The sequence below is a fragment of the Lingula anatina genome, chromosome 6, assembly GCF_051362555.1.
Source record: "Lingula anatina isolate TDL-2025a chromosome 6, LinAna3.0, whole genome shotgun sequence".
In the NCBI taxonomy this organism is placed as follows: domain Eukaryota; kingdom Metazoa; phylum Brachiopoda; class Lingulata; order Lingulida; family Lingulidae; genus Lingula; species Lingula anatina.
The window spans coordinates 9,512,464-9,524,110 of NC_141772.1; the positions used below are offsets into that span (position 1 = coordinate 9,512,464).

At 35.2% G+C, this 11,647-nt stretch overlaps 2 protein-coding genes across 8 annotated transcripts in view; one reads left to right on the top strand and one right to left on the bottom strand.

Moving 5' to 3' along the window:
• Window positions 1-208: 208 nt before the first annotated feature.
• Window positions 209-8,757, bottom strand: LOC106174584 (pre-rRNA-processing protein TSR1 homolog). Of its 2 annotated transcripts, none has more exons than XM_013556204.2 (19): window positions 8,498-8,757; window positions 8,133-8,203; window positions 7,774-7,860; window positions 7,251-7,363; window positions 6,599-6,865; window positions 6,087-6,243; window positions 5,596-5,775; window positions 4,911-5,067; window positions 4,549-4,652; window positions 4,161-4,292; window positions 3,852-3,919; window positions 3,544-3,636; window positions 3,038-3,179; window positions 2,796-2,847; window positions 2,290-2,495; window positions 1,897-1,999; window positions 1,449-1,589; window positions 1,038-1,112; window positions 209-692 (listed from the first exon to the last, which is right to left on the bottom strand). In XM_013556204.2, exons 1-19 carry the CDS (start codon window positions 8,607-8,609, stop codon window positions 508-510), a joined length of 2,445 nt encoding a protein of 814 aa, XP_013411658.2. In that variant the 5' UTR covers window positions 8,610-8,757; the 3' UTR covers window positions 209-507. The 2 variants fall into 2 exon arrangements, with proteins under 2 accessions (XP_013411658.2, XP_086871177.1); XM_087015051.1 differs by having other exon boundaries at window positions 4,549-4,649; window positions 8,498-8,751.
• Window positions 8,758-10,098: 1,341 nt separating this feature from the next.
• The window catches only part of LOC106174593 (dynein axonemal heavy chain 3), an 82,953-nt gene continuing 81,404 nt past the window's right edge, over window positions 10,099-11,647 (top strand). For all 6 annotated transcript variants that reach the window (XM_087015044.1, XM_087015047.1, XM_087015046.1 and 3 more), the window contains exons 1-2: window positions 10,099-10,322; window positions 11,162-11,278. In XM_087015044.1, coding sequence (XP_086871170.1) covers window positions 10,284-10,322; window positions 11,162-11,278 — 156 coding nt within the window. In that variant the 5' untranslated portion in view covers window positions 10,099-10,283. The remainder of the gene's footprint in view (window positions 10,323-11,161; window positions 11,279-11,647) is intronic.

Below are 11,647 nucleotides of genomic sequence, written 5' to 3' on the forward strand. Positions count from 1 at the left end.
GTGGGAGTGTTCATCCTAGATGCCATTACATAAAATACAGTGTACGACAACAAATTTTCTCTGTCACAGAACTTATAGTATTATTTACTCAGGAATTGAATATACCTGTCCTTATGTATTATAACTATATCTGACCTCACTTTCCCTGGTGCTAAAATAATTGTGTTAAATTTACATATTTAAATATTAAAAAAAGCAAATTGACAACTGTTTTGTCAAGCAGTTTTTTATTATTATTATTACTATTAGATGCTTTCAACAAGTGACATCTAAAAATTCCTGAGCCAATCTTACAATAACCTGTAGACTTCAAACTTATTGTCTGACACCTCCCATGAAAACACTCACAAGGGGGCGCTGAACTCCCACATATAGGATCCACTTCAGTAACATCCTCTTCTTGACACAATTCTTTTTAATTCTTAAATTTGATTAAATCTTATCAAGAATTTGGATAAAATTAAATACTATGACTAAGGACAGGACCAGAAATGTGATCTTTCAAAATCAAAACAGGTCACTAATGTCATCCATGTACACGTCTGTGAGGGGGGCAGAGGTCCTGTTAGGAGGGGTTGCTACATGAGGGTCGTATGTCCACTTTGGATACATCCTCTTGTACAAGTTCATCAACACAGTGTCCTGAGACTTCAGCTGACCATCAAATATACACTTCATGTGACCATGGGTGCCTGGTTAACAAATAAACAAGTAGTTAAAAACAAATAATGTTCAAAACCGAGATTTGAAGATGGTAGTACCCCATTATTTTTTTTAAATTGAAGCAAAGATTTGAATGCTCCCCCCTCCACTTGATGGTAGAACACCCTAATCTGAAATCATCTAAATTCTCACCATTTACTTAGTAAATAAATAAATGAATATAAGATGTATAAATCTTTCAAATTACATCTTTAAATCAACTTTGTCTTGTATTAACACTCAATACCTTACCTCTTACTAAGAAGTAGAAAAATTTCATCCAGTACAAAATCTTAATAATTTCCAGCATTAACCAAGACAAGCCCAATCCTTACCCAAAGCCTCCTTGATGTGCCCTCTCCTCCCATACTTAGTCCTCAGTTCTACAGGCTTGAACCACAGTATGTCCTCTGAAAGATGGTGTAGAAGAAGGTATCAATATGGGACATGTTTATGAAGAAAATATTTATAAGACCAAAGTATTAAAATAAGACATTCTTAATAAAACAATATTTAATCTATATTTATTAAGCAAAGTGCTGGACCCATTCCTTTTCCAGTCTACTGGTATCAATATAATGTACTGTACACCTTCCACAAAATAAATATAATGATTCAACTATATTAAATATAAATGCAGATGATCAAGGAATTAAACAGAATCTTATGTTTTTAAAAATTTTCTTTGCAAAATATGACCATCTCATAGTATCTCCTTGTCACAGAAATTACTTGCATCTGCTCACCTCTGTTAAAAAACATATATCTGACCACAGCTGACTTCTTGTTAATCTTAAAGGCATGACCACTGAGGACCACTCTCTTGGCCACTATACGGTCAGGGTTGACGGACAGAACTGACCCTGTGGCTATCAAATCATGATCTCCTGGAAATAGTTCAATTTATGTAAATTAAAAATGCATGATTATTGATTAAATAGAAGTATATAAAACTTTTCCATAGTTTAGACCACCACATCTTTTTACAGATGCAATAAAAAACACTTTTATTAATCAGCAAAGTATTTTTACCCATGACTTTACAGTTGGGTACTTTTCCCACTTCAAAGCTCTTCAGAAATGTCTTCAACATATCACTTTCACTTTCTATAGTAAAAATTCAATGGACACACTAAAAGTGGATCTCTACAAACTCTTGGTATCATCCACAAGTGGTGAGCTAACTCTACTCACCATTGCACTGTTCTTTAAACACCAGTACAGAGGCTGGAGGAAATATAATGGGAGCAAACACAGTGGCCACACACATCATGTCCTTCTTGAAGAACTTCTCAAACTGAAAATGCAAAAAAAAAAAAAAAAAAAAAAAAAAAAAAAAAAAAAAAAACTGTCACTGATTACTGGCAACTCCAAATGACAACGATTAAGAATGTATTTATTTCTATTATTTGTTTACTTGAAAAAAGGGCTGATGAATTTCTCTAAAATAATAAATGATTGGTGACTGTCATCTTTTTTGGGTTCATGCTAAATGTAGAACCTGTATCTCCATTATATTCCAAGAAATAACTGGCATTAAGACAGAAAGACAGATAACACATTGTAAAGCCTACAGGGTCTACTTACCTTATGTTTGTCTCCATTCGTATGCTGTGAAAATATCGGACAGGCAGCAAATCTCCTGTAGCCTACATGGAAGATCAACCGCTCCTTAGATTTGATTGGCTCAGTGCTCTGTGGCAGACGTTTCACCATGAAGTGTACCACGGACATCTTCTGCTCATGTGAAAGTAGTCCGTACAACACCACAGGAGAGCCAGCTGTGTAGGATTCTGTAAATATAAGTATTTTACTTTCATGGTCGATTAATTTTTAAATAAAAAAGTTATAATGCCCAATCACCTACAGGACTATATAAACTAGGCACTGAATATGACACTCATACAGACATTTAACAAAGATATCCAAATAAACATTCAAGATTATCTAGGCAAGATGGATAATGGTGAAAATTTACAGTATTAAATATTCACTTCAATAGCACATTTGTCCAGTCTACAAGTTACTGTCCACAATTTAATGAGTTTTTTTCAGTCCAACCATCTGCATCATACTATACCCTGTAGACTTACCCATGAAAGCTCTTGGAACATTGGCAACATGAACTGTGACATACCAACCAGGCTGAAATAAATAATAATGAAAGGAATGATTTAACACTCACTTTACATGACAATAGCATTGTCTCATTCTATTCTTAAAATTAAAACACAAAAACAAGATGATTAATTTTTGAAAGATATTTCACTTTAACAGTACAAATTATCAAATTTTCTTTCTTTTTTTTTGAACAACAATTACTGGTTAAAACTACCTCGGCCCCATCCTTCTCCTCCTCAAGCACTCTTTTCTTTGTTCTTTTAAAATTTTCAAACTGGAAAATCCTGGCATAGTCAGCTGGCAGGTTCTCCTTGGGGTCCCATGGGGATGTCCTGAAGCTTTTCAGACCACGGTATCTGCAATTGAAAAAATATATATAAATGTATATAGAAATTTCTTTTTCTATATTGGTAAGGAGGAGAACTTCAGATGCTGTGTCACAAACAACCAAAGTCATTACTTATTAAATCAAGTAACATGAAAAGGAAAGAACATCATTCAACAGACATAAATGCACTCACTGAAGATTTATTTTTTAATTTAAAAATGTCAAAAAATATTTTGAATACTTTGTCAAAAACAAACTAGCCACTAAATCAAACAGTAATGCCTTATTTAACAAAGGTAACAATACACCTGTGTATTTACATTCTTACACACACATACATATGTCAGCATGTACAAAATCCCAGAGAAACAAAAAGAAATGCCTGTCCATACCTCTGAAATCTCACTCTGGCTGGCGTGTCCATGGGGGTGTCTACTTCATCAGGGAACATCTCATCTGCTCTGGCTGCCTTATACTTCTCCAGCCTGAAGAAGGGACCATGTTTATATAAAATTATATCTTTCAAAGTCCTTGGCCCTTCTCACACTGGGCAATACATGTAAACAAGAAAGTAAGTATCAGTCCATTCTGAGTGCTCCTAACATGTAAGTATTTCCTCCTTTTCACAAGTTCTAGCAGAATACTTCTCGAATTGAATAATTGTGAGGAAATAATAAAAAAATTAGAACACGTTACTCACATCTTTTCTTCCTCATCCATATCATAATCAGCATCATACTTCTCAAAATTACCAAAAGAGACAGTCCCCTGAATGACAGACAGTAAGTCGGCATCAGTGTTTAATTAAGACACAATGTGTACAGCATACATTCAAAGACACCACACACTTTTTTTTTAAAGATTTCCTTTTCCAAATCTTATGCACTTTCTTTTACTTGCTAAAGTAAAATATGTTGACCACTAAACAGTTAAATAGCAAAAACAAATCTAAATATAATAATTTTCTCAAGTAGCTACACAGGTGTTCCTTCAAGATATAGATAACAACCTTGTCTGTATTTGTTCCATCGTCTTCCTCCTCTTCCTCTTCGTCATCTGCTTCAGAATCTTCATCATCATCTTCATCTTCATCCTCTACTGCCATCTTTGTTTCACCATCTTCACTCTCTGAGTCATCATCCTGTATTAAATAATGATAAACTCTAACATTGTCTTTGTAATGGAGCACAGATACTGCATACAAAAATAGACTTACAAAAACAAAAAGGTGATTATGGATTATGCAGAAAGTCTCTAACCAATGATTTATTAGCCAATGTGTTGATTTTTTTTGAATTCATCCCTGTCCTTCTCTCTCCCTCTAATTTTAAACAATTAGACAAGGGAAAACAACATAGCTCTACAGGGTGTTTCAATAAAACTTGCACACCACTCGCCTCATCTTCGTCTTCATCACCACTGTCTACAATCCATGCAGCCTGGTATTCTGATGTTCCCTTGGGGACCTTCTTGGTAATTGTCTTCTTTTCATGGAACTCTACTTAAAAGAACACAAACAAAGTTCAGAAACAAACTCTCTCTTTTATTCAGTATCTAGAATTGCTTACTTCTCTTCACTTTTGCTCCTCTAAGGTAATGAAAAAACTAGGCCCATTCTATAAGCAATATCTTAAATGACGATCATGCCATCACTTGAAGAAAAAACATTCAATTGAGATTCTACATTCTAAATGAATAGCAGTAATATAATTCAATACAAAGTTATCCTATACACACTAAATTCTGAAATCTATCTTACCGTCTGCTTCCCTCAGCTCCTCCTCTGTCGGCCATGTTTGCTCGCCCTCCATTGGGTCAGGTATCACCTCAGACTGCAGCGACTCCTGGTGGCTAGGATGTGCCGTCTCCAACACCTTGATGTCTTCTTCCATCTTGGTGTCTGCCATGTCTTCATCCTAAACAATTACTTTATGCAACTAGAATCCTTTTCTTAAATGTATTGCACAGTATATTTTCAATATTGTCTATATTCCAACAAACACATCAGTTTCAATAATTTGACAACTTTCTTGTAATGTGTGTTGCCAAGGATTTAAGTACTGGCAAAGATCTAGGTACTGGTTTTACTTCTTTGAATTAAAAATACAAACAGCGGATCAATTTGCAAGGAAACAATGGAGCACAAACAGTCACCCCCCCCCCCCCCCTTGAATTTCACCTCTTAAATCGAAACAAAGACTACGTTCACAAGTATGGTAATAACTCGATCTTTTCAATGGGGGAAAATTGTGAATACAGATACTATATTTCTTAAAATTAGAACATTCTTATTGAGTGGTAGCAACAGACTTAAAAAGCAGGCTACTCTCTCTCTCAATATATAGAGAAAAAAATGATTTTGTGATTATAAAATTATGTATATGAAAGTTACATAATTTTTGCCCATCAAAAAGACCAAATTATTTCTGTACACTAATACCCACCATGGCCTCCCCCTTCCTCTTCCTCTCCTTCTCCACCCTGAGATTCAAGGGGAATGGATCCCGAGGGGCATCTATCTGCTTCATCTGGAAATCCCCCCAGCCAGGGATGTGAACTAGGCCATTGACACTCAGGGGGCAGCCCCTCACATAGCCTGACACCTTCAAGGTGCCCTCCTGGCTCTGGGGAGAGAAAATTTTGTTTTTGTATTGTAAATCTATTCAATTCAATAAGACACATATTGGAATGTGAATAAAATTTAAAATAGGAGAATAAGACATCTAAAAATATATAATGAAGTTATTATCTAGGGACAAAAATACAAGATGAAATGAGAGGAGCGATTTAATCAAACAGTTGGTCTCTTGACCCTTATAAAACATTTGCAAATCAATACCTGTTTAAAGATGTACAAGAAAAAATATGTGCCCCACATACAATTTCAATAAGTGGCACACTTTACTGTTGAATTAAGTATGACATGGATGCTCACATTTTCATCGTTGAGTTCAAAGCTGACACTTTCTCCCACAAGATGGGGCCTTCGCTCTCTTAGGTGGATGGGTTTTAACTTCTGGCTGCTGATGTGATGGAGGAGCTGCACAGCTTCCTGACTGCTGTCCAAACTGTGACATTTTTCTTTAGGAAATCTGAAACATTTCACGTTTAAAATTGCAATTGTAAAACATGTTTATTGTTGAAGAGAGCAGTGGATCTTACTTAACCAGCAGAACATCAATGGATATTTTCCCCATTAGGAAATCATCTTGATATAACCTGTGAAAACACATTGTGACTTCTTTCAAAATAAAAGATAAAAAAAGAAAAAAACAAAATTAAATAATTATTTGAAATAATAATTTGAGTAGCAAAATTTAACTGATATTTTCTTAGTTTCAGTGAAAAAATTGACATCAAAATACCTCATACCGAATGCATAATTCATAAAATCACAATATCTGATGCATTAAAAATTATCCTCCCAATCTTGAAGAAGTTTTTAACCTGCGTTCAATATATTTTTGTATCATCTTTTTGGTTTCCGTCTGCTTCTTCAGAGGAACAGTTTTCAACCCCTGGACCCCGTGCAGTGCAGAGGGCATCCCCTGTGCTTGTAGACACGCCAGACAATAGTCACCGTAGCTGTCTGCGGCAAACTCTGGTGAGTACATTAACAGCACGCTGTCTGCAACTTTGGCAGCGTCGAGGAGAGCGGTAAGGTTACCGTACTCAGGGACCATGAAGGCAAATCTCTGCTTGAAACGGGGCACACTAGAAGTATAAACACGGGGTTTGAAATCAAAATGGCACTTCATAAAACTTTGTAGAGTAAAATAATGATGGTGCTTTTGTGAAACATGGAACGTTGAAAATGGAATCTCATGGTGAGCTTATATTAAATAGAAACAAGCTTTTTTTTTTTTAAACCTTGCTATAAATACAATTATTAAACATTGCTAAAATTAGTGCAAATACAAATACAGGCTCTATCAAAGCTGTGTCTAAAAGAACCTGTTCAATGTATCTGCATATCAAAACTAGATTTGATTACATTTATATACTAAAACTTGGTACCAAGTCTTTGAAAGTTTCCATGGTGATAACAGGACATTTGTTATCAAGTCTTTTTAAGTTTCCATGAGCACATTACAATTACCTGATATGTGTGACACCGAGATCACTGATATTCACCACTGCCGTGTCATCACAGGTCTTAATCAGCTCCAGAACATCATTGCCATACACTCCATTACACAAGGGGAGGATGAGCTGCAATTGTAACAGCCAGAATGTGACACAAGAAAAGATGATAGCATTGTATTTGTGTAGTGTTCAACAACTAGACGGTGATATCCTTTTTGTTTTTTTGGTTTTTCTAAACACTTAAATTCAATCAAATTGTGAGAGTAAAACAATGCTTATTGTTCAAAATATGATGAAAGGTTTATTCTTTTATTCAACATACTAATGACAAACAATCCAATACTGACACTATTTTTCTGGGTTGCAAGTGTGCTAAAATAGCTTCTTTTCTGATTTCATTCATTTATTTTTGATGGGTTTTATTTTTTTCTACAAAGCATGTTACTTAGTAATAAAAAATTTGTGAAGAAATAAAAATAGAAAGATACAGAGAATATAAATGACAGAGATAAAGATGTCTTTGCCACTGTACCTACCACTAGGTGAGGAGGGCTTCCAGCACTGCCGCGACTCCTCTTCTTTGCTAGAACTTCATCTCTTTTATTTTTACGTAATTGTAGAGCCTGGAAGAAAAAACACACTTGAGAAATAAATTTCAACAACTCACATGATATTTGCTGAGAAAAGTTTCCAACTTCAGCATTCAATAGGTTTTACTATGATAGGATGCATGTGAAGATTTTTTTTTTTTACATGTAGCTTAAAAGGGGCATAACATATTAATGCTATTCTGGCTATAACAAACTTGAAGTGTTAACCTGTACAAAGTAGAACAATGAAAATGTCTAATACTGACAGTCATTACGTTAATATTATGAACTTAATATCAACTTACCTGATTCCTTCTGTCAGATTTCTTTGCATTTTGTTTGGCTTTCTTGCTTAACACTTTAACACTCACTCGACCTACAGAGAATGTTAACAGTCAATAAATAATCAGGAAATAACATGCACTTCATTTAATCCACTACATCATTTCACGAAAAGAATGGGAACATTTAAGTTGGTAAACTAAACATTCTTGCCAGTACATTCTTGTCAGTCCAAAGATAATTATGATTTGAGGGGCACTGAAATGCGACGTCAACAAAACCACGTGTTCCTGTCTACCATGTGATATGTACACACATTCTCTTTAAACCCAAATTACGAGACAATCTGGACATTTCTGAACGACAAAAAGTATTACGTATCACCCACCTTTTGTGTCTTTATCTAGCTGTCCTTTAGTACGATGTCTCCCACTTTTGTGTGTCTTGTTTTGCTGTTTTAAAGCACCCGGTCTGTGTTGGGGCTGTCCATCGGCCGCCATCTTTAAATTCCGTCTGCAATATTCTCGTAGCGGAATATGTCATCTCAGGCTAGGAGCCAGATGCCACCTCAGGCTAGCAAGTTTAACACCTAAAAATGCATTTCCTTGTGAATATGCGTATGGGTATTTATACCTTTTATATAGCTTTCTGACTTTTTCTCTTTTCAAGAACTTGTTAAATGGGTCTTAGTAGGGCAGAACAAGAAGAGTCCAGTTTACAAACAATTAACGAGTGACGACGGTGCTGACATCTTACGGTGTACGATGGTTTCAGTAAGTTTCAGTAACTACTGTTTTTTCCAATAGATGGCGACTGATGTTCACTGAGCGTCAAGATTTCATTTCCATTCATTGATGATAATGACTGAAATAGTGGAACAGATAAAAATTGAAAGGAGGCAACTTATAGGTGCAGAATTCTAATTAGAGCAAATTTTATTGCATTCTCGATATAATTTTGGATGTATTATGTCAGCCCTGCTTTATAACATTTGTACGAAAGTCTATCCTAATGAATATTAGAAAACTGGTGTAAAGTTTATTAATTTTTCAGAAATGCCACTTTTTATACCGAATCGCTCTTTGAAAACAGCATGAGCTTAAATTCTGATTAAAAATCTTGTCATTTTCTTTATTCATTTATCGATTCATAACAAAAATTGACTTCCTGTTCATTGATCACAAAATACGCTTTTTTATTTATAACAAAACTGCTGTGCATGTACGTCATTCGCTATTCCTTAACATTAAAGCATTTCAAGACTGATAAAATGGCTCGCTTACCGGTACACTCTTTAATCTCAAGTTTAAAACAGTGCTGTATAATACACGCTTGACTGTAAAACGGAGGGGAGGGGGGATTCAGAGTATTTTAATAAATTGTTTGTAAACCGGTAAGAGAGCCATTTTATCAGCCTGAGATTAAAATAGTAATAAAGAAAGTGCAATCAATTAGCGTTTTTATTTTATTTTATTTTTATTTTTTTATTGAAGGACCATTCGAACAAATACATGAATAAATGTAGTTGAAACTTTTTTTCTCAAGAACTTTTCCTTTCTTTAATGTTTTTATTAAGTGTGGTTCATTAGTTGACATTGGGCGCCTTTTTAAGTCTCATCGCTACCCACATTATGCGATGGATAATTTTATACAACCAAATTTAAAAAAAAGGAGATAAAAAATCATCACCAAGATGATTAAAAAAAAAAAAATACCAGAATGAGGTGACATAGTGTCGACTTTTACTGACGTTAAGAACCAAGCAAGGGTCTGTTGATGTCAAATTTAACATGAGTGACAGCACTTTTTCACGTATAATCCAAAACGCAAATCTCACAAAAGTATCATTTTCAGTTAAAAACATCACACTCCAACATTTGAGAACCCATATCAAGCGAACCCGAAGTCGCAAAAATCGCCCCCGCATCGCGCCGGCATCCCAACTTTTACGACATCGCTGGCAGATTGTGTACAATCTCTAAGCAACTGATTAGCATATGAAAAGCCGTCATAGAACCTCCACTCGTTAGTGCACTGGCAAAAGGCACAGGGGATTAGCCCACAGATCTCTAGCTTATTTGACTTCTACTGAGAGAAAATTATCACACACAGGAATATGGGACCGTTTTTACCAGATGTCACATAAACTACGGGATATACTTGGTGTTTGAATCATGAGGCGAGCCAGTGTACCTAATACGGCTCAAAGAGAGGTTAGTATGGTATGGTATCAGATATGGACTGCACAGTAACGCTATATTCATGTTATAACGCTTCATCGAAACTTTTAGCGCTCACTGTTTTTATAACGACGTACGGTGTGTATATACTGTACATGGTTGGGCTCTTTTAATATACTTAAATGTCCAAACTGTTGCTGTAGAGGCAAACGATGTAAGGAGTTGCTCAAAATTTAACTCCTCGTTTAGCTGCTTTATTACCCCCTTTACTGATAAAAACCCTCGTATTTTGTAGTTGTTGAAGAGAATGCCTAATGCAAACGATTTCTTATACTCAACTTCTAAGTTCTAACCCTCCTATTTGTTAAATAAAAAAATTTTAATGGTATTCTCTGTGATGCTTTGGTCCAATAGACTCAACACCTGGACGCGCTGTGATGCTATGTAATATATGAGGATGTTAATTTCACACCAACCACCGTTAAATTTCACACTTTGTTGCGTAATATATCAAAATTTTACATATGCTGTTACAATATTTGTTTGATAGAATATATCTGTTTGAAGTAATTGATGTAAATGGTGCAGTTGTTATGTAATTAGTATAGTTTTATTACTAGTTTAAACAGTATATTTGTATTAGTAAACTGGAAGTTTTAGACTTTTACCTGTCAAAAAACATAAGAGCCAGTAGATGGCAAGAATTACAATTACTGCCCTTGCTTTAACTCAGTGGGCTCAATAATGTTGGATTTTAAATAGATAGATGTAGTTTGGTATGATATACTAGCTGCATGTACATGATCTGTATTTCCTATGTGCATTCACTTCTTCAATTTATAATAGCTAGGGTTTTTTCACTCTTGTTTCAGGCCAATGGTCTCCACAATGGTCACCACAACGGGGTCCCTGTGGCTCCAATGAATGAGTTTGAGGTCCAGCATCGCCCAGACATCATCTCCCATCTCCCCCCTCTCAGTGCTCCATGGGTAAGTGAATTGACAGCTATGGGTTATGTATAACAGTGACAGATACAGGGTGGGGTGAGGGTAGGGTGGGAGCAGTGGGCATGTACCATTCCCCTTAGCTTCAGAGATAGAAGCATGTACCCCTTTCTACCTCCCCTCCAAAAAAAAAAAAAAAAAAAAAAAAAAAAAAAAAAAAAATATATATATATATATATATATATATATATATATATATATATATATATATATATATATATATATATATATAAACAGTATTTCAAGAAAAATGAGATAAAACCTAACAAAGATGTGAACCACTACACATTAAAGTAAAATTTCACTTATCTACTGTTTTATACATGTGGAGCGAAGCAAGGCTTCCCTAAGCAG

Bases quoted from the DNA above. Each gene is read 5' to 3' on its own strand.
- LOC106174584 (XM_013556204.2), bottom strand. From the start codon at position 8,609: ATGGCGGCCGATGGACAGCCCCAACACAGACCGGGTGCTTTAAAACAG. The intron at 6,866-7,250 runs GTAATTGTAATG...TTATACTTCTAG, and splicing joins CTCGGTGTCACACATATCAG to TGTGCCCCGTTTCAAGCAGA. The intron at 5,776-6,086 runs GTGAGCATCCAT...TTCTCTCCCCAG, and splicing joins TTGAACTCAACGATGAAAAT to AGCCAGGAGGGCACCTTGAA.